Genomic DNA, 27,195 nt, shown 5'->3' with positions numbered 1-27,195 from the left:
GGAGGAGCCTGGTGGGCTACAGTCCGTGGGGTCGCAAAGAGTCGGACACAACTGAGCAACTTCACTCGTTGTTGGTTTGATCTCCGTGCTGTCCAAGGGACTCTCAAGAGTCTTCTCCAGCAACAGTTCAAAAGCATCAATTCTTTGGTGCTCAGCCTTCTTTATGGTCCAGCTCTCACATCCATATATGACTAATGGAAAAACTATAGCTTTGACTAGATGGACCTTTGTTGGCAAGATGACGGGAGCCTGAGGAACTCACTACTGAGGTAACACAGACATGTCACACCCGATCTCAAACAACCCCACGACGCTCCTGTTCCTCCTCCTCCGGGTCCCATGGCCCTGGCCCATCAACTAACTCCGTTCCCAACCTCTGCCCTCCCCGGCCTCTGACCACGGCCTCCGGGGGCTCTTTCACCCCGAGCTTCTGAACCTGCCTCTCACACATGCACGTGTGCTAAGTCGTTTTCCCTTCATTCACCATCAGACGTCTAAAATAACTCTACACGTCCTACCGCTGTTTCCCATTTTCCCCCTTAACATCTAAGAATTTAGCTTTTTGCCATTTCACCAAAATTGCTCTCTCAAAAGGAGAAGGCAATGGCACCCCACTCCAGTACTCTTGCCTGGGAAATCCCATGGATAGAGGAGACTGGTAGGCTGTAGTCCATGGGGTCGCTAAGAGTTGGACATGACTGAGCGACGACTTCCCTTTCACTTTTCACTTTCATGCATTGGAGAAGGAAATGGCAACCCACTCCAGTGTTCTTGCCTGGAGAATCCCAGGGACGGGGGAGCCTGGTGGGCTGCCGTCTATGGGGTTGCCCAGAGTCGGACACGACTGAAGTGACTTAGCAGCAGTAGCAGTAGCAGCAGCTCTCTCAGAAAGTTGACCACGTACCTTAAATTGAGATACGATACAATCCCAGATGGGAAGGCTCAACACTGTATCAGTGTTAATTCTGCCCAAACTACCTGCCGATACAGTGCACTCCAATCACAGCTGTGGCAGGTGTGTGTGTGACTGACACGCTGATTCAGGGCACGAGAGGAAACGTAAAGAGCTCAGAGCAGCAAAATGACCACGGAGAAACAGTGCTACAAAATAGTTCTTCACGTGATTAAATATTCCTCTAGAACCCAATGTTGAAAAGGGCTGCATTGTAATCCTTTTTATGGATGTATTATAATTTAGTTCACTAATTCAATTATTAGAAATGTAGCCTGTTTTCACTACTATTAATATTAGTGTGTTGAAATTTTCTAAACATAAATCTATGCGTATCTATGGCTGTCTTCTTAGAATCCTGCATCAAAGGGTATCCTTTTTAAAGCTCTGGACATGTCACCAAACTGTTCAGAACAGCTGCACTAACTTTCAATCAACAGGTAAGGGTGACCATTTCCCATCCTCCTGGTCCCCTGGGGTCACACCCACCTCCCCCGCAACCTCGCCAATGCGACAGGGCTGTTTTCATTTGCAGTTCTATGTAGTGAAGCCAAAAACAGAGGCGAAGTATTTAAAAATACGTTTACGAGGCCATTCCCTCTTTTGAGGAATTCCTGTGAACGTCCTTTTCAGGCCACGTTTCTTTCGGTTTAGCTTCTTCCTCTCTGATCTCCTGGTCACAAACCTGACCCTGGCTCTTGGATCTTAGCATCTTCTGCTTAATGCAACAGCTTCACAACCATCTCTGGAGAAGGAAATGGCAACCCACTGCAGCATTCTTGCCTGGAGAATCCCATGCACACAGGAGCCTGGTGGGCTGCAGTCCATAGGGTTGCAGAGAGTTGGACGCAACTGAAGCGACTGAGTACACAGCACCGTCTCAACCCTTTCTAAGATGGGTTGGGTTAAGTTTGCTCCTCCTCTTCCAAGATCTTAAATGATTTCCTCCCTATAAACAGAGTCCAGTCCCTCTGGCACGGCGGCCACCATCTGTCCCGTCCCACTTTCCCAGTTTCATCTCCAGTATATCCTGGTCATCCTCTGTGCTTTTGTTCTGATGCGGTTCCCTCACCCTGGGAGATGGACCATCTTATCTCCGACACCTCCGCTTCCCATCTAACTTATCCTTTGTCCTGGAGATGCCCCTTGTCAGAAGTGAACACTGTTGTTGAAGCATTCATTTTGTCTCGTGTCTCAGGAGTTGGCTACATGTTTAATTCCCCAATGCTTCCGCAAGTTCCTCAATGAATTCTTTTTTACATACCAAGGCTGCCGAGCAAAGCAGCCTGCACAGAGCAGACAATCGAAAAACAACTGGAGGAGGAACTGAGGGAACAGATGCTAACTCCGGGGGAGGGGGAACACCCGCAACTTTTCCAAGAGCTCTTAAAGACAAACTTGAAGCATCGCCAAGTCAACACCGTCTGACGGCGAAGACCCTGTAACAGGACGCGTCAACTGATCACTGAGACACCCACACTGTTAAAGTTTTCAAAAGATGGACCGTGGGACCAGTATAGGATACCAAGCTGGCCTCTGGCACGAATTTTCTGGCTTTGTCTGCTGAATGTTATGATAATGTATTCTGTTCTTAGTAGCTATTCCAGCCCTCGCTGAATTCAGAGTAGTAATATGATTTCTAGAGGGACTCGGGCCAAGAATCACAAATGCAACAGCAACTCAATCTGGATTCTCAAAGCAACATGCACAGGAGGAAGGGAGAAGGGAAGGGCAGGGAGAAGATGCCCCACAACCCACAAAAACACGTCACGACAGGATGGCTGTGAGGGAGACCGTGGGGGCTCCCACGCTGCCTTCCATGTCAGAGAGCAGAGCTGATGGGAGGAGATGGATCAGGACCCTGTGGGCAGGATGGAGAGGCAGGGGGGCAGCGGAGGACGGGCTGGCGGCCCTGGAAGCGGCCCAGAACCTCCGCCGCCCAGCACGGGTCAGGGAGTCAGGGTGGAGACGGCCTCTCTCCACAGCCCAGTCAAGGCCAAGGGAGAGCTGACAGAGACCCACGAAACAGGATGGTCTTAAATGAGAGCAAAAGCCTTCCTTCAAGGCAAATGGCCTTGTGTTCGCAGACACAGGATGGGGAGAGAGAAGAGGGCGGAGGGGTGGGTATAAAGGCGGGAGGGATGGTTATAAGAGACGTGACTAGACGAATACCGCTGTGCCTGGCAGTGACTCAGATTCATTCGTGTTTGTAGCTGGGTTGGTGGTGGGCGGGAAAATCACACAGAGATGCTTGGTTTGGTTTTAGCAGACAGGAATCTGAACTTGAGGTTTCTAACAGCGAGGTCCCATGATGCAGAGGCCGTGAGGTTTGAGTTGTCAATGGACATGACGACTGGAGCCTTGTAGAGGTGACGGTCCTCTATCGGAGTGGTCCTCTATCCCGGTCAGATCTAGGCTATAGCCCCCAGCCCCAGTTCGCAGGATGCTTAAACTATATTGACCCAGGAGACATGAAACAATCCAAGTTTGGATCTTTGAACAACTAGAATAAACTGCTATGTATTCTGCGATAATTATTTGCTGCTGTTGTTCTTTAGTCACTAAGTCGTGCCCGACTCTTTGTGACCCCATGGACTGCAGCCTGCCAGGCTCCTCTGTCTGTGGGATTTTCCAGGCAAGAATACTGGAGTGGGTTGCCACTTCCTCCTCCAGGGGATCCTCCCGGCCCAGGGATTGAACCCAAGTCTCCTGCACTGGCAGGCAGGTTCTTTACCATCTGGGCCACCAGGGAAGCCTGATTATCTGCTGAATGAACCATGGAACCTACGTGGTCAGAGGGACCTGACAGCATGGTGCACACTTCATGTCCAGGCAGTAAAGACTTCATTTACTTTCCCACAGGAATTTGGTCACCTCTGTGCTTTGTGGCATCCCTCTGGCATTTGGTAACAGGGAAAATGGAAGTTGACCTTGAAGAATGTGCCTACAACCACTCCCCTGGATTACAGTAAACCGTGAAGCCCTCTCTTCCTTCCATCTCAAGCCCGGGCTTGCAGCTTGAACTTTCCGGGTTTCTTCCCAAGGTCTCCCTGACCCCAGCTGCCGGCCACCCTGCCCTGGACTCTGCAAGCTGACTGGCCGTGCTGGTGGCTGGGACACTGTGGCTGGGCCTTCTCCTCGCCCTTCCCTGCCTTGCAATGAACCCTCTGCCCGGCAATGCTGGGTCTGTCTTCCTAAGAAAGAGAGGCTGCTGCTGCTTAGGCCAGAAGTGAACAGGGTGTCACGGCTCCTCCAGGATGAATCTGGGAAGAGTCCGCTCACTCCACCACCAGGATCCATCATCGTCGGTTCCCTAGTGACAACACGAGACTGCACAGTGACCTTCTTGAGGTGCGCCTGGGGACATAAAGGACTGTCCTCCTCTCCTTCCCTCATGTTGGGTGACAAGGTGGGAGCAAAGCCCAGCCCTGAAGCCCCTCGAAGCGTGAATATCACAAATGCCACCCCAGGACTGTCAAGAGCGCATTAAGTTAAGCCCTGCACACGGGAGGTGCTCCCTACACGGCCTCTGGGTGAACACGTGCCATGTGCCCTGGGGGAGGAGCTAGGCCTTCCGACGGTTAAAAACTGAGCAGAGATAAAAGCAAAGCAAGGGCGTCTTTGCTGCCCAACACTGAAAGCCCTGTGGCAACTTCCCGGCCCCGAAGAGAGTAAAGCACATCAGGTTTGCGGTGACCCTGTATCTGTACAAAGCATGCAGTTCAGTTTTCTACACTAACCCCCGCCCCGACAAAGCATCCAACGGTGGACCCACCAGACCTAAAAGCAGGCCGATTCCGAATCTGAGACTCATACGCCTGGAAGGGAGCTAACAGGACTTGCAGTTCAGTTCTCTAACCTTCAGGGAAGGTGTGCGAGGCCGGAGGAGGCCAAGTGGCCAGTGTCGTGTAGACTGGTGGAACCCGAGGCCCAGGAAACCCAGGGTTCGTCCCCCATGCCCCAGCAGCCAGCAACCAGGGGGTAAAACTCTGCTGTCTTCACATACAAGTGCTCCAGAGAGAAACAGAGGGCCTGGCCCCACCTCAGAGGCCAGTTTCACAGGACATCTGGTCTTGCCCGCTAACCACCAGATCTCAGAGTCCCCATGTCACTCAGGGCCGCTTATCGTCTTCTGAAGGCTACGGTCAGTCGTGGTTTTGTGAGTCCAACAACCTGGAGTCCAGTGACCCACGGGAACTGGGCTCAATGAATGTACGGGACCAAACACAGCTGCTGACACCTGTTCCCCCAAAGTAAGCTCCCTGGGGACAACTGGGGCCGGACCCAGGCATGGACAGTGATGGGACAGTCCGGGTTTAGATAGTTATCTACCATAAACCACTACCAACTCCTGCTTTCTGACAATTCTCTGCTGGACTTGCAGATGTCACTAACGTACTGATGTTTCATCTCCAGCCTACTTAAATCTGGACACTTCTAAAGTATTTCCTGCCTGAAGTATTCGCCTCTGGCTAAGATAATCTGGGTTTTTCTATGTGATATTTGACTTCCCAGGTTAGACTCCTTCCTGAGAGATTCTATCCTGACACAGGTGTTACACCGTCTCTGAACGAGCTGGGGAAGGGAGTGAACAGATTAAGAGATGGAAGACAAGCTAACAAAAGGTGGAAGTGGGAACAGACACCCCCTCCAGATACAACAGGACATTAACAGCGGTCTGACTGGCTCCCAAGATGCTGAATTTTAAGAGTCAGGAGAAGGTGGAATCCTCTCATGTAAAAATGTCCCAGAACACTAAAGGATTCTGATGTATCGTCCCGTTCAAACAACAAGCCAGCTGTGACTACAGTTGTTAACACTGTCTTATATAACTGAAATTTGCTAAGAACATAGAACTTAAAAAAAGGTAGGTAATGAGAGGTGATAAATTAACTTGATGAGGGGAATACTTTCACAAAGTCAGCAATCACCACCCTGCCCACTTAAAACAGCTTACAATTTGTCAACTGTCTCCCTGTGAATCTGAAAGAACAAGCCAGGTACCTGCCATGGGCGGGGGTGCGTTCAGATGCAGTGTGTCCTTAGGCAGAGATGGACCTTGGTCTCTGCCAGGCCTCCCTGTCCCCACTTGCTGGGACAGAGCTGGGGGCTTGAGAATGTGTGGAGGCTTTTTTGTTTTTTAAATCTTAGGACATAGATTTTGTTAAACACATTTTCTATACTATGTAAATATTACTGCCTGTTTCTCCATGCTTCTTGTATACCTTCCAAGACAATACTATCCAACACTGATATTTATGGTTCTGGAGCACCATAGAATTTGAGTATCATACAGCTCTAGAAATTAACTTTACACTTTGTTATGCAATCTTTTGGAGAAGGCAATGGCAACCCACTCCAGTACTCTTGCCTGGAAAATCCCATGGATGGAGGAGCCTGGTGGGCTGCAGTCCATGGGGTCACTGAGTTGGACACGACTGAGCAATTTCACTTTCACTTTTCACTTTCATGTACTGGAGAAGGAAATGGCAACCCACTCCAGTGTTCTTGCATGGAGAATCCCAGGGACGGGGGAGCCTGGTGTGCTGCTGTCTCTGGGGTCGCACAGAGTCGGACATGACTGAAGCAACTTAGCAGCAGCAGCAGCAGCATGCAATCTTTTAGTGCTGTAATGGACTCGGTTCCAAAATGGATAAAAAATATATATGCCATGACCCACTCTTTAAAATGTTTCCTCATTCTGAAAGGAGTTTATGCAGCACGCCAAACACTACAGTGTGGAATTTTAAGGATTCCCGTCCGGCAGACTCTCAGTGGGTAACACCTCACACTACCTCCTACAAACCTGTTAACTAACGTGAGCACAGACATTTACGCTGAGAGCTGGCCTTGCCCACACAGAGGAGAACGTCTCTCTCTGCCACAGGGGCCAAAGGGCAGCAGCTGGGTTCTGGGAACCGTGGACACGGCTGGCCAGTCCAGTGGGTTTGGTTTGGCTCTCAGAATTGAGCGTGTCTGTCAGAGGGGGAGGATCAGAAACAGATAACAAACCACCCAGACAACTAGTGAGACCTTTAACGCTGAGGCCATCGGGACTGCAGGAGCAACGCTCTGCTGTGGCTGAGGTTTAAGTGCTAAACCAGCATACAGCTCACCCACGCCCACGAGTCACTGCGGCCGAGCAGGACAGAGGGCAGTGGCCTCGGCGGCAGTGGCATGTGGTCAGCACACACTCTCCATCCAGCACATGGCCCCCCGACTCTAGGGCCTTGTGACAGGGAGGGAGGAGGCAAGGCTCCCTCCCTTGCTTGATTTTTGCCTTCTTAGTGCCCACTCAACACCTTCCCTGAGTGGTCTCCTGGCTCCCTGGTGAGAAGACAGAATGACCTTTTACAAGCTCCCAGGGCAGCAATTCAGAGGGGCCATGGAAGGGGCTCCAGTACTGACCAAAGTTCCGGGGTCACGTGGGCTGCTGAGGGACCTCGGGGACCCACGACCGTTGTAGAGAGGACCATGCACGGTTGGGGGGGCAGGCACAGCATGATAATATAGCAGCTGTACTGACGCGGAGAAGACCGCAGGGGGCTGGACAGCCATTCATTTGGGTTTGTTAAAGGGAAGTGTGTGTGATGTGATTTGAAAGCTCTTGGGATTGCTGGGTTCGAAAAGAAAATGTTCCCACAGCCACTAGAACTCAAAATGGGAGACCCCAGACCTCCAGTCCAGTCTGGCTCAGTGGATGCTCAAGGCTTAGCACACGGGGAGCCTGGGCCCCCCGGAAGCATGGGTGAAGCCACACTTTATGCCCTAATGTCTGTGAAGCAGCTTTAAAGAAAGGCCCAGCTACTAGGTTCTGTTCAGGGCACTCTGCACCGACGTCACCAGCAGGCCCTGCAGCCTCCAAGGAAGGATGTCAAAATCAGTGGCCGTGAGCAAGGCTCTCTAGCACCCCCTGCTCGAAAAGGCAGGCCCTGGGATTCATGTGGAGGGCCATTTCCAGAGTTGCTCTGGAAGCTGGTTGTTCGAAGGCCTGAAACAATCACCTAAGGGGCAGTTAGGGCCCCGGGAGCCCCCTGGGCTACTGTTCACTCGGTCATGTCTGGCTCTTTGTGACCCCATGGACTGCAGCACGCCAGGCTTCCCTGTCCATCACCAACTCCTGGAGTTTGCCCAAACTCATGTCCACTGAGCCAGTGATGCCATCCAACCATCTCATCCTCTATCGCCCCCTTCTCCTCCTGCCCTCAGTCTTTCTCAACATCAACGCTCAGCACAGTGAGCAAGAGTTCCAGCTGCTCCATGCAGTCATGAACACTTGGAGACTTTTAGCCCCTTCTGGGGGACTGCGGTGCTGTCTCCTTGTGACTTTTGCTTAAATGTGGGCACTGTGTTCATGTGCTTGGTTTGTGTATTTTCTGTTGCAAAGTGTTGGTTCACGTCTTCTGCCCATTTAAAAATTATGCTGTTTTGTCTTTTTGTTTCTGATTTTAAAAATATCTTCTCGATTCAAGTCCTTAGTTTGGTATATCTATGGTATTTCCTCCCAGTATTCTGATGAACAGAAATTTCAAGTTTTAATGAAGTATAACTTTTCATTTTCTCCTCTCATGTTTAGTGTTTTATATCTCTATGCCTGCTGAACTGGGGGTAATCTTAGCACTTTGCTAATAACTAGAACTTACTTGAATGCGTTTCTTTAGTAAGGCTTAAACATAACCCTCCACTGCTAATCCTTGGTTTGTGTGCTTAGTCGCTCAGTCGTGTGACTCTGTGACCCCATGGACTGTAGCCCGCCAGGCTCCTCTGTCCATGGGATTCTCCACGCAACAGTACTAGAGTGGGTTGCCATTTCCTTCTCCAGGGGATCTTCCGTACCCAGGGATAGAACCCAGGGCTCCTGCATTGACAGGTGGATTCTTTACCACTGAGCCACCTGGGAAGCCTTGGTTTACAAAGGCTCAATTTTAGAACCCAAACACTGACTTCACCTAGAGTTCCAGGGCTACTAAGGTTTTAAAAACAAAAAGTGCCCTTTAAAAAATATTCACTCACTCAGCATGTAGGTCGCACGTGTCTACTGGTAGGACGAGGTGATCTGTATCAATCGGGCACAGTGCTGACAGGTATGCCAGGGCTGGGGAGGACCACAGAGGGGCTGGGGCTCAACCGTAGTTTCTAAATCTCTCCGAAAGGAAATTCTATTAACACACTTCTCTGCAAGTTGTCCCATGGTCACAACTGTACATTCAGATTCTTCCCTATGTCTAACTGAAATATTCATTTTATAATTGAATACACTCTCATCTTGGAGAAGGAAATGGCAACCCACTCCAGCATTCTTGCCTGGAGAGTCCCATGGACAGAGGAGTCTGGAGGGCTACAGTCCATGAGGTTACAAAGAGCTGGATACGACTGAAGTGACTGAGCATGTATGCTTCTGTCCTCAGTAGAATATGAAAAGAGAAACACAGGTTTCCTCACCATTGAGACAAAAGCCTTCATCCAGTAACTGAGCTCCATGCTTTGTCTTTTAATTTTTCTGTGTAATCCACCCTTTAAAAATGCTAATTTTTTAATACTCCAATCTTCTTCAAGTCTTTTACCTAATTTTTTTCTTTCAGCGGAGTTTGGGCTGGGAGGTCACATTCAAATACAGCCCTAAACTGAGGGGTTAGTTTACATCCCCTTTACACTAGAATAACCGACAACCAGGGTTGGAAAAGAGCCGAGGCTTAATCTGATTGCCATCACCTCCCAGTGCTGGTCCCTTCCACAACCTTCTCCTCCGGGGAAGCAGTCATCCCACATGTGCTGTCCAGTCTTCCTGTGGACAGCCCAAACGTTCCTCCTGCCGGGGTCTGCCTTCTCATGATATCTGCTCACGGGTGTGGGGTGAACAGGCTGTCTACAGTGAGCTCATTTCCTCACCTGTAATCGACTGTATGGGGCAGCTCAGTGGGAAAGAATCCGCCTGCCAAAGCAGGAGACCCGCGTTTGATCCCTGGGTCAGGAAGATCTCCTGGAGAAGGAAATGACAACCCACTCCAGTATTCTTGCTTGGGAAATCCCATAGATTGAGCAGCCTGGTGGGCTATAGTCCATGGGGTTGAAAACAATTGAACACAACTTAGCAACTAAAAAACAACAACAGCAAACTTTGATATATCACTGTTACTGCTTTGAGATGTCCTGTCTCTGCAAGATTTTGAAGTAAAGTTTCTAAAATTAACTAGCCATGTGCTCTGTTTTCAGTGGGCTTCCAGTGGTATTTTAACTACATAGTTACTAATATCAAAAGAACCTATCAGAAATTCAATCTAAATTTTACCTGTAAAATTTTTCCTCTTTCAAGAAGAAAGTAAAATTTCCATGGTAACACCCTAAATTTGAGACGTAGGCCTTGCCTTTTCCATCACACCAAGCAGGTGGGTGACTGACAGGCCCTTAAATGTGCTTGGTTTTAGGTAACGTCCACACCTGGGAGTCAGTCCCACCGTGACCCCACAGCATACTTATTGACCACCTCTGCTGTCCTTGCTGCCTGCAACCTTGAATCACAGAAATGTCCTATTTGACACAGCCTCCCCTCTCGCATTACCAGTGAACATACAGGATGCATTCAGCTGGACAGAGCATGGCTTCAACCCTCTGGAGCAGACGCATAGCCGATTGACATCACGACCACCGTCCACGAGGGGCTGGGACACCACAACCCCCACTCTGCAGCCAGGAGTGAAAGCAGCTGAAGATAAACACTCGAACACTACTCCAGTTCTTTTTCTCTTTTTATTTCTCAGGGTTGACTCAACTTCTCTTCCCTTCACTTTGCACAGCTGCTCTCCACCTCTGTCCTCATCCTGTTCTCCTTGCTTCTTTTACTCCTGGGTTTTGTCTCTGGACTAGCCTTCTCATTTTGCTACTGAACTCAAAATCATAACATGGAAGAAAAGAGAACTGATGGATTTTACGGACAACACTAAACAGAAAATGTAGTCGGGGGGTGGCGGTGGGGAGGGGATCACCTAAATTCATTCATCTCATGGCTCTCTTATTTGAAAAACTCAGTAGGTCATGACCCACAGCTCCTGAGAGACAGCTGACCTGTCAGGGGTCCTGCAGGTCAGACTTCCCGTCCGTGGCCACCGTCACAGGCCCCTTAACTGTCTCCCTTCTTTTTTAGAGAGAGAAGAAAGAAAGAAGAGGGAACTTTATTTTCTTTCTTTTTTGGAGCATAACTGCTTTATCATGTTGTGCTAGTCCTTGCTGTACAACGAAGTGAACCGGCCACATGTATATATGCACGCTCCCTCTTGAGCTCCCCTCCGCTGCTACCCCGCCCCTCTAGGTCATCGAAGAGCGCCGAGCTGGGCTCTCTGTGTCATACGTCAGCCGCCCGCGAGCTCTCCATTTCACATGTGGTTGTGTATGTCAGTGCTACTCTCCCAAGCCGTCTCTGCCTTCTCAACCAGCCCTTTCTGATTCTTTAGCAAGTTACCCTGAAGGAAGAACAAAATGGGACTTACTTCAAATGGGGGCTCCTAATTTCTACTGAAGGACCAACCCCTGTTAAGAATCTTGATTCTGAACCCGGAATTCCCCAAAGCAGCTTCTACTGCATCAACTTACAGAGCAGCTGGCTTGGGCGAGGCTGTCGTCCGAGCCCAGGTGGGGGTCTTACCTGTTCCTGGGTCATCTTCTGCAGCTCATTCTCCCACGCTGCCTGGTCGTCGTCCAGCTTATAGGCGGCTGGTGGAGTGAGTCCTCGGAGGATCAGGGGGTCTCGGTCGTGGCAGAGGGCGGTCAGGTGTCTGATGTACAACTTGAGCTTGCTTCTGTTTTGGTCAAGTTCTAGGAGGGACTGGATGATCTAAAGTGAAAAAAATGAGGAACGTCAAGGTCAGTCTGAAATGAGAAGGTCCAGTCTCTTTGTGCTTCCCAAGGCAAAGAGACAGGGTGAGACCAGAGCTCTTATAACCACTAACCGCCCTCTTTGTCCGCACACACCTACGAAGCCAGCCCGCCCATCGCCACGCTGGGGGCCACGCGGGGGGCACTGGCTTGTACATCAGCGTGGGACGGGATTCCGTGCTCAGGTGGGGGCTAAGCACAGCACTGGCTTGTTTTTGCAGAGATGACATTCCTGCTGCAGAAAGACTGCAGTCCCCTCACAACTGCTCATCCACCTATTTATGGGCAGCTACAAAAAAACTCTAGGTATTCTCTGAGTTCCCAAAGCTGGGTTGGAAGGGAGAAAGGATTACAGTGACCAGACTCCCTCTGTCCCCTTGTCTTTTCCTTCCAACCCAGCTTTGGGAACTCAAAGAACACCTAGTCCACCCTCTGTCCCTTCCCCCACCTCAGGAGTCCTGCTCATACACTGCACTCCATGCTCAGTGGTCATGACTATCCGGGAAACAGCATTCCTGGCTTTCCTGCGAATGATCCCATTATCTACCTGGAAACGCTGTTCCCACCACCTCCATGCCACAGCATTGCATGGGTTTAGGGCAGCCGAGAGTGGAGAAGAGACTTGTACAACACTGTATGACATCTCTTACGTGCAATTTAAAACAGTACAAATGAAGAGATGTGCAAAACAGAAACACAATCAGGTTTAGGGGCTTCACTGGCGGCTCACTGATAAAGAACCTGCCTGCTAATGTAGGAGATGTGGGTTCAATCCTGGGTCAAGATGATCCCCTGGAGGAGGAAATGGCAACCCACTCTGGTGTTCTTGCCTGGAGAACCCCATGAACAGGGGAGCCTGGCAGGCCACAGTCCATGGGGTCGCAAAGAGTCGGATACGACTTAGCAACTACACAACTACACACACACACAAACGCTGCAAGTGAAACGTGCTCATCTGAAAGCCTGACGCACACGTGTGTCCCTCCACCTCCTGGAACAAAGGATGCCTCTGTCCCTGGAGGGATAGTGGTCCTCTCAGCTATGGGAAGGGTGATGAGTGAACTCACAACGGGATCTGTCTTGTCCTGGCTGGAGCCCCCACACTCGACTCACAGAGGCATCAACCCTCCTTTTAGACATGACAGACGAATTCTCGCACAGCCCTGACACCTGAGCCCCAGCTAGGCGGGACCAGCTCCACGCGGGGTCTTCTCTCCAGAGATGGGCCAACACTGTCTTACATTCCCTTTACCCTGAGGAATGACCACCACCTCGGCTCTGTCGGAGAGCACGTTGCACAACACACGACCTCATCGGACAGCTCTCGGGACAGCTTTGGCCAGGCCCTTGGTGCTGGGCAAGCCTGGGCGGTGGAGGAGGGGCTGGGCTGGCCCCCCATCTCCAATTCTGAACTGTAGGCACAGCGTCTGCCTGACACCCAGCCTCGTGGGGGCCGCCAACCCAGCAGATGCTGGCATGTCCCTGACGCTCCCTGGGCTCAGGGCAGAGTCTGCATCTGCTGGTGTCACCGGGGTGGCACTTTTCACCAATAGGACGCCCTGATAAGGAGCTCGCTAATCTTCAAGTCAGGAGAAATGAGGCCTGGTACACCGAATTCTGCCACCCACCTCTCTCCAGAGGACTCCCCTGCCACTTCCCTTAGTTCCTTTTAAGAGTTTCTAAAATACAGTTTTATGTATTTTTTTAAAATTAAGAAATCAATGCAGATTTTACTCTGAAAAGTATGGGGGGGAACAGGAAAGAAATAATAAACAGTCTATAGGTTTTCCACCAAGAACAGCACTTGCAACATTTTGCTGATTTTCTTCCAAGTCTTTTTATAAACTTACATAAATCAACTTTTAACTGTATCATACTTCACATTTTGCTTAAGACCCTGTTTATCCATTTAATGTTACATTGTGAGTCCTATTCACGACATTACGTATTCCTGGAAAACATGATTTTTAATGGTTGCTTTATAGATATATCACATTTCCGGTTTCTAATGCTATCTCCATGAAATAATTAAGGCAGGCAAGAGCCTCAGCTTAGTGGCTAAAACAATCTCTAACTTACTAGAGAGATCAGAGTGCAGACCCACATGGTATATAATACAGAAGTTGGAGCCTAGCTAGGAAAACCAGAGAAAGTGAATCAACTTAGCAATATTATTTTTGAAACACACACACTCACACAACTGTCTGGGAACAAAGGTGATACACTCAGGGGCTGGGGGTCAGGGGGGAAGGCTCTGGGCTCTTACGGGACCCCTCCAGGTCCGAGCCCTGTGTTGCCCGTGGTGTCAACACTGCCAACCGCAGAAGGAAGAGCTGTTTCAATAAAGCACGAGGTCTGGAGAGTGGGGAAGTTGGACAGGTTTTCACAAACAACGGTACTCTCAGAAAAGACTCAGGTTTTCTTTCTGGCCACAGATGCGTATTCACATTGTAGAGAGCTCAGAAACTGAGTTTCAAAGCAGCATCTTTAAAGGCAAGTGCCAGGCCATACTTCTTGAGATGCACGCCCACCGTGCACATCAACAAGCCTACTGTCTGGTTGCTGTTCCCTCCACACCCCTCACGCCGCCACACACCACAGCCATGTTTCCAGCTTGGCCTCCTCCAGCCTCTTTCATGGACACACTGATTAGAAAAAAAATCTCTCTTGGGATTTTCATTGGATTTGTGCAACTTACTCCCATTGTGTGTGTGTGTGTGTGCCTACATATAGCTGCCATCACATTTGGGCTACAGGCAGAAAGAGCTGATACCCTAGGTAATTACTGTTTGAGTTGGAAAACTGACATAAAAAAAGCATGAAGACAATCTGATAAATGGTGGTAAGGGGAAGGTCAAATTTCTTATAGTAAAATGGAACCTGGAAACATGCTAGCTCACTGCTGTATGGCTGGGAATGAAAGAGTGGACTCTCAGGCCTCTGTTCTTAATCAGAGATCAATCTCACACTGACTTAAATATATTTCATGCTCAGGTGCTAACTGATAACAAAATACGCAGTGTTTTGCACTCTGTAATTTTTCAAAGTCCAACTGAAAAGTTACAAAAATAACAGAAATTTGAAGTTTTTTTTCCAGGATAAAAATTCTTTCTATGCAATGGCCAAGATGCCTTTTTCTCATGTTAAAGGGAATTGCTTTTTAAAAACAAAACAAAAAACTAGAGAGCTTACTCCATGAAAGCATATGAAGCTGCCCAGCCAGCAGTCTCTGAATGTGTCCATTAGGAGAAAAATCACTGGAGCCTGTCTGAGACCCATTTAGCCATGTCCATCACGGGGAAAACGCCCTCATCTCTCCCCTCCCCCTCCAAGTCCAACTTGGGTCGACCACCCAGAAAAGAAACTATATTTCCCACAAGGAAGAACTGTGACCGCCTAACCTCAGGAGGGAAGAGGGACACTCGCCGAGTAGGAAGAGGATGCTCACAGGACCCAGAAGTTAAGTCTTCGGTCCACGTGAACTTCAGAGGGTTGGTAAGAAGTGCCACCAAAAGCAAGGTGGTCAGGCCACATCACAGTTCTATAGCTGTGCAGAACTAGAGTTTTTTTTTTCTTTTGGCAAAAAGAAGTTTTTAAAAAAAAGAACTAAAAAAAAAAAAAAAAGAACTTGTCAAGATAACCTCTGCTTCTAACAAACAGAACGCCAAAACGGCAACATTCCCCGAATCCAACATTTACCAAGTTGTTAAGGAAAATCATTTAAATTAAAAGAACAGATGAGAGCCTTTCAGCTGATGTCCTGAAAGCTTTGTTTCTTCTGGCAAGGATTTACTTGCTTATGAATCAGATCCTCAAAATGGCTTCAGAGGCCAGTGTGTGATGACATAAAGTGACCTCCGGAAGGTGTTTATCTTAACCTCCCCTCCACTTGAGTATGGCTGGACGTTCAGAGGTGTTTTAGAAGACAGCCAAGTTGCTTCTGTATGCTATGATACAGACTGCAGTGGGAAACTCTACAGCAGCCCATTTCTGCAGCCCATTCATCTAATAGATGGGGACACACCTGCCTGTGCCAGGATGTGACATGTGATCAGGTCCATGGCTTGCTCTCCTCTTCTCACGGTTTCTGTATCAGACTTTCTAAGTATAACGTGGCTGGTTGTGACACATTCTGGGAGCTCATTTTGAGAGCAGAGGTTGTACTGAACATTATGTGGGACTTAATGCATTTGCCCTTGTGGTACTAATGTTTTACTGTTCAAAAGATGCCACTATTTTTTAAGCTGCTGCTAAGTTGCTTCAGTTGTGTCTGACTCTGTGCGACCCCACAGACGGCAGCCCACTAGGCTCCCCCGTCCCTGGGATTCTCCAGGCAAGAACTGGAGTGGGTTGCCATTTCCTTCTCCAATGTATGAAAGTGAAAAGTGAAAATGAAGTCGCTCAGTTGTGTCTCACTTCTAGAGACCCCATGGACTGCAGCCTACCAGGCTCCTCCACCCATGGGATTTTCCAGGCAAGAGTACTGGAGTGGGTTGCCACTGCCTTCTCTGTTTTTTAAGCTAATTAACATTTATTGATGATTTACTGTGTTCCTGGCAAAGTATTTCTGTACTGATGATTTCTCTGTCACTAAAAGATCCTCTTGTTCTTCCTTCTGTCTGCTGACATCCTGGGAGGCACGTTCAGATGTTCCTGAATTACTGCATAAACACCAGAGGCAGTTCTGATTTCTCACTGGGTCACCGTCACACTGCTATCCCCCAAGGTAGGCTCATCAAGAAAGTCCCAGAACAACCAACGCACTGACTTCCCCAAAACATTATTCTCTTAATGATGCTCCTGTCCAGAGGTCCCAGCAGAAAGCTGAACTTTGAAAAGTTAAAAAGAAGGCAAGCAAAAGGGAACAAGTACATGAAAAGATGTTCAACATCATTACTTATTAGATTAATGCAAATCAAAGCTACTACGAGGTATCACCTCACACCAGGCAGAAAGGCCACCATCAAAAAATCCACAAATAACAAATGCTGGAGAGGGTGTGGAGAGCAGGGAATGCTCCTACACTGTTGGTGGGAATGTAAATTGGTACAGCCAGTGTGAAGAACAGCATGGAAGTCCCTTAAAAAACTAAAGACAGAGATACCATATGACCCTGCAACCCCACTCCTGGGCAAAAATCCGGAGAAAAACATGATTTGAAAGGGTATGTGGACCCCAATGTTCACTGCAGCACTATTTACAGTAGCCAAGACACGGAAGCAGCCTAAATGTCCACTGACAGAGGGATGGATAAAGAAGATGTTGTACATTTATACAGTGGAATATTACTCAGCCATGAAAAAGAATGAAATAATGCCATCTGCAGCAACATGGGCATTTCTAGTTAGAACCAGACATGGAACAATGGACTGGTTCCAAATTGGGAGAGGAGCACTTCAAGGCTGTATACTGTTATTCTGCTTATTTAACTTATATGCAGAGTACATCATGTGAAATGCCAGGCTGGATGAAGCACAAGCTGGAAACAGGTTTCCACAAGATCGCAGGGAGAAATATCAATAACCTCAGATATGCAGATAACCCTACCCTTATGGCAGAAAGTGAAAAGGAACTAAACAGCCTCTTGATGAAAGTGAGGAGAGTGAAAAAGTTGGCTTAAAATTCAACATTCAAAAAATGAAGATCATGGCATCACTTCATGGCAAATACGGAAACAATGGAAACAGTGACTTTATTTTCTTGGGCTCCAAAATCACTGCAGATGGTGACCATAAAATGAAAAGATGTTTGCTCCTTGGAAGAAAAGCTATGACAAACCTAGATAGTATATTAAAAAGCAGAGACATCACTTTGCTGACAAAGGTCCATCTAGTTAAAGTTATGGCTTTTCCAGTGGTCATGTTTGGATGTGAGAGTTGGACTATAAAGAAAGCGGAGCACTGAAGAATTGATGCTTTTGAACTGTGGTGTTGGAGAAGACTCTTGAGAATCCCTTGGACAGCAAGGAGATCAAACCAGTCCTAAAGAAAATCAGTCTTGAATACTCACTGGAAGGACTGATGCTGAAGCTGAAACTCCAATACTTTGGCCACCTGATGCAAAGAACTGATTTATTAGAAAAGACCCTGATTCTGGGAGAAACTGAAGGTAGGAGGAGGGGACGACAAAGGATGAGATGGTTGGATGGCATCACCAACTCGATGGACAAGAGTATGAGCAAGCTCTGGGAACTGGTGATGGACAGGGAAGTCTGGCGTGCTGCAGTCCATGGGCTCACAGAGTAGGACATGACTGAATGACTGAACTGAACTGGGGGGCTTCCCTGGTGGCTCAGATGGCAAAGAACATGCCTGCAATGAGGGAGACTTGGGTTTGGGAAGATCCCCTGGAGGAGGGCATGGCAACCCACTCCAGTATTCTTGCCTGGAGAATCCCCATGGACAGAGGAGTCCAGTGGGCTACAGTCCATGGGGTTGCAAAGAGTTGGACATGACTGAGTGACTAAGCACAGCACCAGAAACATAGAGGGTCCTAGAGAGTGTCATACTCTCTATGACATCCCTTTTATGTGGAATCTAAAAATAACTGATACAGATGAATTTACATACAAAAAACCCCACAAAACACCAGAAAGAGACTCACAGACTTAGAAAACGAACTTATGATTACCAGGGTGAAAGGAAAGGTCACGTACACACTTGGACATTTAAAATGGATCACCAACAAGGACCTAACTGGACAGCACAGGGAAGTGTGCTCAGTGTTATGTGGAGCCTGGATGGGAGGCAGGTTTGGGGGAGGATGGATACATGTCTGTATCTGGCTGAGTCCCTTCGATGTTCGCCTGAAACTACCACAACATTGTTAATCGGCTATTCCCCATTACAAGATAAAAAGTTTTAAAAGTCTGGAGGGGGGCGGGGGAGGAGGCACAGGAATAAAATTCGGCAGCCTGGCCTCAAAGTCCTTTTCCATGTCAAGAACTGAGCTTATCTTCTTGGTTATGATGTGCATTGGGACCAGGAAGATGAAGGATGGCACCAGGTCTCTTTACAAAGGTTTGGAGCAGGTGTTACTTTCTCACTTAAATGCAGCTACTTTGTGAAACAATGCAGTTCTTTCAAGAAACAGTGAATGGAAATTACATTTTTGCTACATTAATTAGATATACTGTATATCAACTCACACATATTACTGATACTAAAAAAACTATATATTTGACTTAACAAACATTTAGTGAGTGCCTTTATGCCGGGCCACACACAGCTTTTGCTGGCAGGAATATTAAGAATGACATGCATGAATGCTAAATCGCTTCAGCTGTGTCAGACTCTATGCAACCCCATGGACTGTAGTCCACCAGGCTCCCCTGTCCATGGGATTCTCCAGGCAAGAACACTGGAGTGGATTGCTATGTCCTCCTCTAGGGAAACGTGGCCCTATTTTGCATTAAAAAAAAAAAAAAAGAGATAATGGAGCTAATGTGTTGAGTGTACAAGAGAATTAAAATGTGTAAATTCAGGATTTATCTCTGTTTTAACTTTCGTTTTGAGGTTTCCTTCAGGCAAACCTTCAAACTGCTAAATAAACCTCTTCATCTTGATTCAAGGCTTGGTTTGACTTGTTCTTCACAGATAAGGTTAGAAAATTCAACAACTTTTGTATTCTTAATGTTCTCTGAGATCCAACTTTTTATTTCGCCTTCCTACCTGGAGCACAGACAGGACACTCAGTGGATCCCCTGCATGTTTTTGGTGTGGTGGTCCTACTCATCTTTAATCCTAACAAACTGAAGACAATTGTGCATTCCAGAACAGCCTTCTGTCTTATGCATCTGCAAGAGAGACGCTGGGCAAACACATGCCTCATGCGGCTGCACCCTCACGATAACCAGTAAAGCTAAACTAAGAAGGGTTCATTCTTTACCCCTGCATGCCCTTCATCAAAAACCAAACTTCACTGTTAACAATGAAAACCGGGAACATTTCAGCAGCGTTAGCTGGAGTTTGTGCCTAGCTAGAGGGCTACAGTGATTGAAAACAAAAAAAATTTCTTTTGGGGGGAAGTCGATAAACTTCTAAAATTTCATGAAAAGTTAAAGGATAACCTAAAGTTAAATGCAGACAAGTCCAGAGCTCCAAGTCCTGACCCTCCACGTCACAACCATTTCTCATGTGTGTCTACTTCACTCCCTGCACAAACTTTACAGAATGGGAAACTGTCTTGCATTCCTCTTCCAAAACAAAAACTCATGACAAATACAAAAGCCAGAATGACGTTGAAAGTGTTAGTCGCTCAGTTGTGTCTGACTCTTTGTGACCCCTGTCAGGCTCCTCCGTCTATGGGATTTCCCAGGCAAGAAGACTGGAGTGGGTAGCCATTTCCTTCTCCAGGAGATCTTTCTGACCCAGGGATCCAACCCAGATCTCCTTCATAGAAGGCAAATTCTTTACTGTCTGAGCCACTGGGGAAGCCAGGATGACGTTACTTCTACTATAAAGATTCACTGTGGGTTTCGAGCATAAGCCGCCTGTTCTCCTTGCTCGGCCCTGCAGTAAACGCTCCCCTTGCCTCACCACAAACTGGTGTCAGGAGATTGGCTTTGCTGCATGTGGCTGAGCAGACTCAAGTTTGGCTTGGTGACACAAGGTCACTGATATGAATAGATGTTAATCAGAAAACTTACTATATACAAAAATACCTGGTTCTAAGAGTAAAAACTTTCTCCAAAGGTTTCAGATTTAAAGGGTTTCATGGCTTGTTAAAAGTGTAAGTGTGTTTAGGAAAACTGGAAAAGGTTACAGATTTGAAACATGAGAGAAAAAAAAAAAAAACAGTGGGAATCGTTTACAAACTAAAATGCAATCATTTCCTCTCAGTTTTACAGCTCAGAAATCTGTTGTCAATTTTCCTTTAAGCGCACATTACCACTCCAGCAGAACAAAACAGAACCTCCCCTACTTCCTGATCCAGATGGTCCGTACTCAGAGTTGTATGGAGATGGGGAGTGGGGTTCAGAATAAGATGAATCTTGGAATCTGAACCACAGGACTGCTAACTCCATTGTGCCTATTTACTCCTTATTCAGTTAAAACCTAACGTATCTTATTCAGATCCAGAAACTCCACTTGAACAGAGGGCAGTGTGAGGGAAGGAGGCTCTGGCTGAGCCCAACCTCCCTGTGGCCAAGAGAGCAGGTTGGGGCGGGAGGTATTCTAAGTTCTTACCTCAGTACTTGGAAACTTGTAAAATACATGAAAATGAGGTGACTCACCAACCAGAGGGCAGACAGTACATCCAGATGAAGACGGGGCAGATTAATGGGCAGCAAGTGGACAGAATGCTGCAGGAGGCAGAGAAGCCGGACAAGCCAGCCCCTGGAGGGGACACCGGAGGACGCACAGTGGGTACCCTAAAGGGGCGCTCAGATGGGACACAGTCAAGGAAGCGCCCACTCTGCGAGACTCAGAGCTGCGAGGAGCAGGTACGTATCCCAAGACTCCTCTTCCCTGCTCTTTAAATAAAGATGGGAAAGAAGCATCTTCAATTGAGTTCTTGGCTTGAGGCTTGCCTCTTCACAATAAATTATTTATTATATTCTAGTAAACAACGTAGGGGTTAAATACTTGTGTGTGTGCGTGCGTGCATCGATGTATATATACTTTACATGACTTCCCCATAGCAAAGTTCCAGGGCTGTATACTAATGAATGTCAAATTATGGGGAAAATGTCTGGGCACAGGAGAGAAAATGAGGCAAAAGAGGGAGAAGCTCACGCTTTTTGAGTGGGCGAGCCAGCTGAAGGTGGATGCTGAATTTCACAGGAAAAACCAGGTAGGCAGCTGGCCACGGGCAAGAACAGTGGCCTCAGCCCCTTGTGAGTCTGTTCACACACCACGTGCCCACATCAACTCCCACCCCACCGGTCCGCTGGGGCCTGAAGCCCAGCTCCTGCTGGACTGCCGCTGTGGTCAATCACTTCTTGGCTTATTACATGTTTACAAGACAGAAGGATGGATCTGAGAAAACACCAACACGCTTGCTGCCTGCTGGGTGGAACACAGTGACGGCCTCATCAGGACACTTCGTTTCTTCTCTAACCTTTGGGAGTGAAGGGTGGACACGAAAGGCTGACCTAGCTAGAATCCCAATGAGTCACCAGAGAGGAGCATCTAGGTCATGGGGCACCCACCACGCGGTCTGCCTCAGGGTCCACAGAAAGACAGAGAAGGAGAGCGGCAAGCACGGCTATCTGGTGACTAGGAGATGTGACAGCTGATCTGTCAAGGGCTCCCAAGTGGAGGTCAGGCTCTGGAGGAGACTCTTCTGCGACGGGCAGTTATTTTGAGGCTGGGTTAAAAGGACGGTGTGTGTGTGTGTGGGGTGTGTGTGTGTGTGTGTGGTGTGTGTGATGTGTGTGTGTGGGCTGTGTGTGTGTGGGGGGCTGTGTGTGTGTGTGGTTTGTGTGGGGTGTGTGCGTGGGGGGGGTGTGTGTGTGTGTGGTGTGTGTGATGTGTGTGTGTGTGTGTGGGGTGTGTGTGTGTGTGTGTGGGGTGTGTGTGTGTGTGTGGGGTGTGTGTGTGTGTGGGGTGTGTGTGGGGTGTGTGCGTGGGGTGTGTGTGTGTGTGGGGGGGGGGTGTGTGTGGGGGTGTGTGTGTGTGGGGGGTGTGTGTGTGTGGGGGTGTGTGGGGTGTGTGTGGGTGTGTGTGGGTGTGTGTGTGGGTGGGGTGTGTGTGTGTGGGGTGTGTGTGTGGGGGGTGTGTGTGTGTGGGGTGTGTATGTGTGGGGTGTGTGTGTGTGTGGGGTGTGTGTGTGTGGGGTGTGTATGTGTGGGGTGTGTGTGTGTGGGGGGGGTGTGTGTGTGTGCGTGGGGTGTGTGTGTGTGTGGGGTGTGTGTGGGGTGTGTGTGTGTGGGGTGTGTGTGTGGGGGTGTGTGTGTGTGGGGTGTGTGTGGGGTGTGTGCGCGGGGTGTGTGTGTGTGTGTGGGGTGTGTGTGTGGGGTGTGTGTGTGTGTGGGGGGTGTGTATGTGTGGGGGGTGTGTGTGTGTGGGGGGGGTGTGTGTACACGCGGAGGAGCTGGAGGAGCTGACACAAGTGATTTCGCCACCAGTCCTATGTGATGGCAGTGTTGACGCCAGCGTCTCCAGCTGAAAGCTCCTGACCACCCCACCCCCGAGGGTCACTGTGCCCTCTGGAGCCTCATTAGACAGGAAGCTGGGCTGGGAGGGTACAGGAGGGAGGGAAGGTTCCTATAGCCTGGAAGGCAGGGGAAGACGGAAATGTACCTACATGCCTGTGTACACATCAGAGAGGAGTATCCGTGCTGTCAGAAACGAGCTACATACAGGCACTGAATCTCCCGATGCTGAAGCTGGAGACAGCCAGGACATGTCCTGTGACAGGTCAGAAGCATCTGTGACTCGGTGTGTGTAAGGACGCACCTGTACACAACCTGTAGGGGCAATGGGGGGCCGGGGGCAACATGGGGAGAAAGACCTGTGCCCGTATTTCAGCAAGAGGACAGCTCAGGACCTGCTTGACTGAGGCAGGAAACGCTCCAGCCCTTCAGGGACAGAGAACAGCACGGGGGGCAGGAGCATCAGGGTGGGGCCTTCACCCCTCCAGGTTGAACTAGCGCCCCAACTCCACCCGCTGCTCTGCCTGTGTCCTCGTCGCCCCCCACCCCGGCCCCCACCCCATGAAGAATCTCCTCTCTGTCCGCACACACCGGAAGTGTCACGAATCTGAGAACCCAAGCAGGGTCTTGGCGGCTCTGAGCAGGCCTGCCTGGACTTAGGTCTGCCACAGTCAATCAGGAAATCATCCTGAAAAAGCAAATTCTTTCTGAAAATTTTATACACCATGAACAAATCCCATGGATTAACGATTTCCAGACATCACCCCCTTCACCTTGGGAGTCATCCAGGCTTTGGGTGGAAGAAAAAGATTTGGGAAAAACAAAAATTAGGAAGAGTGTTTTCCGTTATGTTTTTCCCTACCCAGTTTTTCTATTTGAGAATAAAACCTCCCGCACAGTCACTGAATTAATCTCTCCTCCCGCTATTCTCTGTTAAAATTCTTTAGCATAACACAAACTCTGATAGACATCACCATTTCAACCGCTAGTTGCTGAGGTTTAAGCAAAGCTTTATTATCTGAGGATACACAAGTGACTATGACATAAGAGGCTCAGCACAGAAACCTACAAGTTGTGACTGATATTATACAAGGTAACAGCCAGGGTTACCTTTATTTTCTTGGGCTCCAAAATCACTGATATAGTGACTGCAGGCATGAAATTAAAAGACACTTGCTCCTTGGAAGAAAAGTAATGACAAATAGACAGCATATTAAAAAGCAGAGACATCACTTTGCCGACAAACGTCCGTCTAGTCAAAGCTATGCTTTTTTCCAGTAGTCATGAGTGGATGTGAGAGCTGGACCATAAAGAAGGCTGAGCACTGAAGAACTGTTGCTTTTGAACTGTGGTGTTGGAGAAGACTCTTGAGAGTCCCTTGGACTATAAGGAGATAAAACTAGTCAATCCTGAAGGAAATCAGTCCTGAATATTCACTGGAAGGACTGATTCTGAAGCTGAAGCTCCAATACTTTGGCCACCTGATGCAAAGAGCTGACCACTGGAGAAGATCCTGATGCTGGGAAGGGTTGAGGGCAAGAGAAGAAGGGGATAACAGAGGATGAGATGATTGGATGGCATCACCAACTTGACAGACATGAGTTTGCGCAAACTCTGGGATGTAGTAAAGGACAGGGAAGCCTGGCATGCTGCCGTCCATGGGGTTGCAAAGAGTCGGACACGACTTAGTGACTGAATAACAACAATATTAACCTTCACTATTTACGTGTTGTCTGTGGTGGGTTCCCTACTTCATGAGCAGAGCTGGTTAGATCTGACAAAGGGTACAGATCACAAAGGATAAAACACTTACTCTCTGTACCTTTAGAAAAAGGTCTGCCAATCCTTAAAGCTATTCCAGATAACAGGTGAATATAGTATCAGAGAGGAAATGCTTACAATCTTCTCAGATTATTTAAGAAGTAAATAATTACAGTTAAAATTTCAATTCATAATGAATATCACTGCTATCAATAGTAATATCAGGGGCTTCCCAGGTGGCAGAGTGGTAAAGAATCTGCCTGCCAACGTAGGAGATGCAAGAGACATGGGTTTGATCTCTGGGTCGGGAAGATCCCCTGGAGAAGGGAATGGCAACCCACTCCAGTATTCTTGCCTGGAGAATTCCATGGACAGAGAAGCCTGGTGGGCTAGAGTCCACGGGGGTCACAAGAGTCAGACATGACTGAACACAAGCACAACAGCAGTTTTGTTGGTTGGTTGGGTGTTTTGAAGAAACATACAATTTGCTTCCTATCTCCCAATGCCAATAGATTTCTGTAGCTCCTTCCCTTTCAAAAAACAGTAATATCAACACAAAATAAAACACTGGTTGAACAGAGAACTGGATATGGCAGTGAGTATAACCAGAAAATTCAGAGGGCTGGTGTGTCTCCGGCTTGCTCCCCTCCGGCCCACCGTCCACCCGTTGCCACAGCACATGAAGGCCAGGGTGATTCACCCGAGGGCAGCCCCAGGCTCGTGGCTTGTCACCTGCCCCAACACCTGTGGAGGGTGATGGTAAGTCCGCCTATTCTTTGACATTCCTGCCCTCAGAAAGTGAAGCCTGAGATGCTCTGCCCCACTCCACGCCAGATGGTCTTGGTGACTTGCCCCTGAAGGAATAGGACACAGGAGAGGTGGGCATGTGTGACTTCCGACTGCAGGACCTAAGAGTCACAGTGGCTCCTTGCCACCTTCTCTTCATTGCTCACTTTGGGTCCATATGGATAGGAACTGAAGGTTCCCGCCAGCGTTTGGCATGGACCGTGAGTGAATATGCACCCACGTGGGCTCTGGCTATATCAAGCTTTAAACTACAGACCCAGCTGACATCCTGCCTGCAGCCCAGAGACACTCAGACAGGAGCTACCAAGCCAAGCTGCTTCCAGATTCATGACCCGAAGAAAATGCTGAGATAACAGAGGTGCACTGTTTTTTAATGCTGCCAGGTTCTGGGTAATGCGTTACGAACAAATAGAGAATTAATTCCAGTATGATGGATGAACCTAGAGCCTATTATACAGAATGAAGTGAAGTAATTCATTAATAGAGAAATAGAGATACCCCCTCAGCAGCACCCACAGGGAACCACCGAGAGGTCATCAGGTTCACACGATAACTGCCTGGCACACGCCTGCCGTGTTTAGTCGCTCGGTCGTGTCCGCCTCTCTGCGACCCCATGGACTGTAGCCCGCCACTACCTGCCCCTTCCTCTGTGACCCTCGAGTCTCTACTGTAGACCTGGGTTTTTCTACTGCACCTCAGATAATCATTTTTTCTGTTGGAGAAAATCTGTTGTTCAGTATTTGTTTCTGAGCTAATTTTCTCATTTCAGTCCATTTTAAACCAAACAATAAAAACCTCAGGCTACACTTATGGACTTATTCTGTGTACCTTTGGATCCAGGAGTCAGTGGCAGGAGAGTGGATGGAGAATATGTATTTTAATTTGTAAAAACGTGAAGTCAAGGATAAACAGCCTGGTTCAATTTTGGAGGATGTCACAGTGTGAACGCTAGATTTTAAATAGTGACCCACCAACAAGTGACTATGATAATGTAAACATTTAAGAAGCTTTCGTTTAATACCCAAAATGCCTCATGTTTGGGAACGCATGTAAGAATTGAAGATTTTAAAATTTAAAAAAATAAAATAAAATAAAATAAAAAAAGAAAAAAAAGAAAAAGAAAAAGCTGAGTAACTTATTTTATAGTCACATGAAAAGGAACCCAGATAGTGTCAGAGCATTCTGGGCTTGCCAAATCCCTCCTCAGGCAGAAAGTCTGTGATTCTAGTCTTGAAACTGAGGAAGAGAGGGAGGTACATGGTCCGTGCTATCTTTCAATGAGAAGACATGAAGTCTCACTAACAAGTGGTTTGCCTTAAAACCTGAATTTTCACCAAAAAGAACCAGCCATCTGTTTTGAATATTCTAAAGACTAAGCCTCTATTTGAGCTGTGCTTTGATCTCCTAGGATAATAGGAAGACAGTGATACAGTCCAGCTACACCTCAATCAAGTGTGTGCATTTAATTCATCCCAGAAACGCCGACCGCCAGGCCCAGCTGCAAGCTTCAACCTCGTCATCGCAGGACCAGGAGGAAGGACAGAGACATCAAGGGGGAATGGCTTTTTTGTTTTGGTTGATGATGCATTTTTGGGTTCAAGAAAATAGTCCGTTAACCCAAAACAGATAGTAATCCTAAAGACAGAGAGAAATATATAGAAAATAACAAATTAGGGAGAAGCTGAGGACAAGTTAATGAAAGAAATAC

The 27,195-nt window shown here is 48.1% G+C and overlaps 1 protein-coding gene across 13 annotated transcripts in view; it reads right to left on the bottom strand.

Annotated features, from left to right (window-relative positions):
- Nucleotides 1-27,195, bottom strand: part of ERC1 (ELKS/RAB6-interacting/CAST family member 1) — a 271,289-nt gene that overhangs the window by 11,506 nt on the left and 232,588 nt on the right. For 11 of the 13 annotated variants that reach the window (XM_018048680.1, XM_018048674.1, XM_018048679.1 and 8 more), the window contains one exon: nucleotides 11,592-11,780. In XM_018048680.1, the coding sequence (XP_017904169.1) occupies nucleotides 11,592-11,780 (189 nt within the window). Of the gene's footprint in view, nucleotides 1-11,591; nucleotides 11,781-27,195 lie in introns of those variants that run through there. The other 2 variants (XM_018048681.1, XM_018048684.1) reach the window with 1 other exon arrangement.

The sequence above is a fragment of the Capra hircus genome, chromosome 5 (assembly GCF_001704415.2).
Source record: "Capra hircus breed San Clemente chromosome 5, ASM170441v1, whole genome shotgun sequence".
Classification (NCBI taxonomy): domain Eukaryota; kingdom Metazoa; phylum Chordata; class Mammalia; order Artiodactyla; family Bovidae; genus Capra; species Capra hircus.
Note: the sequence above shows the minus strand (reverse complement) of the source record. Positions and strands in the feature narration are given on the sequence as shown.